Source organism: Salpingoeca rosetta (genome assembly GCF_000188695.1).
Source record: "Salpingoeca rosetta unplaced genomic scaffold supercont1.37, whole genome shotgun sequence".
Classification (NCBI taxonomy): domain Eukaryota; class Choanoflagellata; order Craspedida; family Salpingoecidae; genus Salpingoeca; species Salpingoeca rosetta.
Window position 1 is genome coordinate 703,149 of NW_004754897.1, and position 4,273 is coordinate 707,421.

Below are 4,273 nucleotides of genomic sequence, written 5' to 3' on the forward strand. Positions count from 1 at the left end.
ACACACACACACACACACACACACACACACACACACATCTGTGTTCCAGCTGTGTGGAGGATCCTGCGGTCACTCCCTGATAAGGTGAGAGAGATGAGGCGCAGACGCGTTGTGTTTATGTGTGAGGAGTTCTTCAAGTCCCTCTCCACCCAAGTGCACACAGGGTGAGGGAGCGATTCATTGGGACAGGGAGTTGTGGAGTGAGTGTGCCGACGTTCGTGGTGTAGTGTGTGCGTTGCTCGCTGGTTCTCATGTCCATTCACCCACTCTCTCCATCTGCCAACTCGTGTGTCATGACTGTGTTATTGCTGCCTGCAACCCCTGCGGGAGTCTGCCAGGATCAACCCGTTAAGGGGCGACAAGTTTTGGAAGGTGAGGGTGTGTGTGTGTGTGTGTGTGTGTGTGTGTGTGTGTGTGTGTGTGTGTGTGTGTGTGTGCAGGGGATCGTGTGCAGGGGTGCGAATCAGCGCGGTCACCTCACAGCATCTCGCTGCCATCACCAACACCTTCATGCGCACACACACACGCAAATGCTCGCAGGGGAAAGATGCAAGTGGAAGGGCTGGCGTACCACACGCCCAATGAGACGCCACACGATGTGATGCAGGAGTCTGTATGGTGCAACACCCCCGCCCACCGACGAAAGGCGGCCAAGGATAATGCACCCATGTGATGTGTTTGCGACGACGATGAGGATGAGGATGAGGAGGAGGAGGAGGAGGAGGAGGAGGAGGAGGAGGAGGAGGAGGAGGAAGATGTCTAACAGCGTGACCAAGATCAGCTTTGTCACTAGTTCAATAGTTCAGCCCACCTGTGTGTGGTTCCTCTGCGTCAGTACATGGAAGTAAACGCGTTGAGATGACACGATGTCAGCCAGGCAGTGTGTGTGTGTGTGTGTGTGTGTGTGTGTGTGTGTGTGTGTGTGTGTGTGTGTGAAGCAAAGCAACGCTGCAGTCAAGCAACAAGAGAGAGAGGAGATGAGCCAACACACGCCACCACCTCTTCACCCCACGAAGTGGAAGCAAGCAAGTCAGCTTAGCAAGCAAAGAAGAAGAGAAGAAGTAAACCGAACCAAGCCAAACCAAGGGGGAAGAGGGAAGTGAAGGAGAGACAGCAAGCACAGCAGCACCACAGCAGCAACCACAGCAGGCCCATATGGGAGAGAGAAAAAAAAAGAAGGGGAGCAACATCACCCGTGATTCCCGCCTGGTCACCCACGGCAGTACTGAACGGGCCCAAACGGGCTTAGCTTCCGCGATCGGACGAGAGCGGGCGTGATCCCGTTGGTGTGAACGTTGCCGACAATAGTGCAAGACAAGCCATTTATCAAGGCAGAGCCAGCAAGAAGAGGAAGAGGAAAATCGCACACACACCAAAAAACCCAGAAACGAGCAGAAACGAGCAAACAACCGATTCTGCTTTCCAACCAACCAACCAACCAATCCACTCGCCGTTGCTTCATTCTTCTTCTTCTGGGCAGCAGCTGGTGTGTGTGTGTGATGGTGGTTGGAATGGTGATGGTGACCATGGTCGTCGTCGCTGCTGACAGGCAGGTGAGGTGAGGTGAAGTGAGGGGAGGTGGGGTGAGGTGATGTGAGGTGAGGAGGTGGGAACGTGTCATTGGTTCGTGCACACACACACATTAGTGGTTGTGCGTGCCACGTTCCTTCCTTCCTTGCCTTCCTTCTCTTCCCTTCGTCGTCCTTCTCGCTGACGCATTCACACACGCACATGTGCAGGGAGAGTGTGCGCACCGTATCTCCCCTTCTCCCTTCCATCCATCCATCCATCCATCGTTGTCCATTTCCTTCTCCTGTGATGAACCACTCACAACCAACCAACCAACCAACGACCACATGAATGACCCATCCATCGACAGGTGAGGGTGAGATTGAGTGCACCCACTTCCTTCTCTCACTCCGTGCTCCTCCTCTTCCCCTTCTCCTCCTTGCACACTGCGCATAGCAACAACCACCAACACCACCATCAAGAACAACAACAACACAGCGCACGCTGTCATCGTGCACACACAGCCACACACACACACTTATGTGGACCATCATCCATCAATCCATCCACGCATGGGTGGGTGGATCACAACCAACACACCACTGCGTGTGGCACTCACAAATGCACATACTCACACTCACACACTTGCTCACCGTTGTGTGGTGACAGAACAACGACTGCCATCAGCCACCGTCGTGCAGGGGCGGCCCTGAGAATGGATCATGCAACCTCTCAACCAGTGAGCAGCACACACATGGGAGAGAGGGGGAAATGACATCAACCAACATCACAGCCAATGTATGTGTGTGTGCACGGGGTTGTGTTTCTGCTCATCCTCCCCCTTCTTTCTCCTCCTTTCTGTCTGTGACACGCTGGTCACTGTTGTTGTTGTTGCTTGCTCGTTTGTGGTCGTGCGTGCAGATGAATATATTCCATCATCATCATCAGCAGCAGCAGCAACAGGTGCTGGCTGATGCGTGAGGCAGTGGGCAACCCTCACCAACCATGCTGATGGATGAATGGTAATCCAACCACTGCATCACCCAGACAGGTGTGTATGGTGTGTGTGTGTATGTGTGTGTGTGTGTCTCGACGTGCGTGTTCTCTTCTCCACCCACCACACACGCCATCATCACCGCCTCCTCATTTTCTTGTGTGTTTGCTCACACCCTTCCCTCTTCCCATCATCACACCACCCTCCACGCTTGTTTTTCTTTCTTTTCGGCTTGTCGCCACACACAGAGGGCACTTGAGCCAGCAGCTGTCACCCCCTCCTGCACCGAGCACCACTGCTCTGGTGGGATGAACAGACGGGCGCTGCCATGTGATGACCATCCAGCCACGCTGTATGCGGCTGCGGAAACAGCAACACTAACAATACACCACAAACAAGCAAGCAATGAGCAACGTGAGTGCATCTCTGCACATGCATGCGTGTGTATGCTGCGCACCGCACCAGTGTGCGTGTCTGTGATCGTTGTCTCTGCTGCTCCTGTCTCCCCTTGTTGTCCCACATCAATGTGTACATGTGTGTGGTGCGGCTGCCTGTTTTGCCTTGCTTGATGCGCTGTCTCATTCTTCGTTCACACACACAACTGGCTGCACACCTGAACATTCTCCACCTTGCAGCCACTGCTCGTCTTTCCCGCTCTTTCTCGCCCTCCCTGGCAGCCATCACAACAACAGCAGCAGCAGCAGCAGCCAACACACCCTCCACCGCCGATGCAGCAGCAGCAGAGAATGCACCACCACCATCACTTGCTGCTGAACACATTTCCCAGCCAACCAACCAACCAACCCATCGCCCGCTGCTGCTGGCGGAAGCTGGCTGTTTGCTGCTGGGAACAGGTAGCGACAGCACAAGTTGGAAGCAGCAGCAAGCAGAGGTGAGGGCAAGAAGAAGAGGGAAATGGAGGGGAGATGTGATGGATGGATGGGATGAGGTGAGGTGGGGTGGGGGATGCTGGATGAGTGTGGTGTGGTGTGGTGTGGCTGGCTGATGACAGAGGACGATGGTGTGTGGTGGTGTGAGGAAGAGGGATGGATGGATGGAATGGGGTGCAGCATGTCTTGTTCCTTCCCTTCTGTTTTCTGTTTTCTCTCTCTTCCCTTTCTTCTTCACACACATGCATGCACAACAGCAGCGGTGGCAGCAGCAGTGTAGCTGCGCACATATTCATACTCCCTCTTTCCCTCCCACTCACTCACCATGCTGGTGCTCGCACACAAACACACTTACAGGTGATGCACACGCACAGGCAGGATGAGGGAAATGTCGAGGATCCTTGTCACGCGTGCCAGCTGCACTTGCCTCACACATGGTATGTGGGTGGTGATGGGCGGTTGGTTGGTGGTGTGATAGGGTGCGGTGATGGGGTGTGGTGAAGCGAACAAGAGGAAGGGGGTTGATGGGGATGATGGTCACACACTGACACACGCACACATACACACACACGCACAAGTGGTGCGTGTGATGTCACTCACTCGTTCTGCTGTGCTGACGTGATGGCTTGCTCTGTGCCTGTTGCGTTCTGTACCCAACCACGCCCCCTGCAACCACGCACACACACACATGCACATATGCTCAGGTGGTGAGGAACAAGCACTCATCAGGATGTTGATGGATGTGGGCTAGCATGCCGGGCTGCTGCTGCTGCAACTTCCCCGATTCGGCTGCTGCTGCATCTGATTCAGCTGCCGCTGTTGTGCTCATGCAGGGTTCCCAATATGCGTGAGCAAGGTGAGCCCATTCATGGATGCTTTG

General features: G+C 54.5%; 1 protein-coding gene and 1 non-coding gene across 2 annotated transcripts; one reads left to right on the forward strand and one right to left on the reverse strand.

The window, feature by feature from the left end:
• Positions 1–93: 93 nt before the first annotated feature.
• On the forward strand, positions 94–699 carry PTSG_13125 (uncharacterized protein; the record flags this gene model as incomplete). Its single annotated transcript, XM_004988268.1, has 2 exons — positions 94–164; positions 541–699. The coding sequence occupies 2 exons, from the start codon at positions 94–96 to the stop codon at positions 671–673; spliced, it is 204 nt and encodes a 67-aa protein (XP_004988325.1). The 3' UTR covers positions 674–699.
• A 483-nt stretch (positions 700–1,182) lies between these two features.
• Positions 1,183–1,296, reverse strand: PTSG_20037. The gene has a single exon (XR_001137171.1). It is a non-coding gene; the product is annotated as a 5S ribosomal RNA (ribosomal RNA).
• Positions 1,297–4,273: the final 2,977 nt, after the last annotated feature.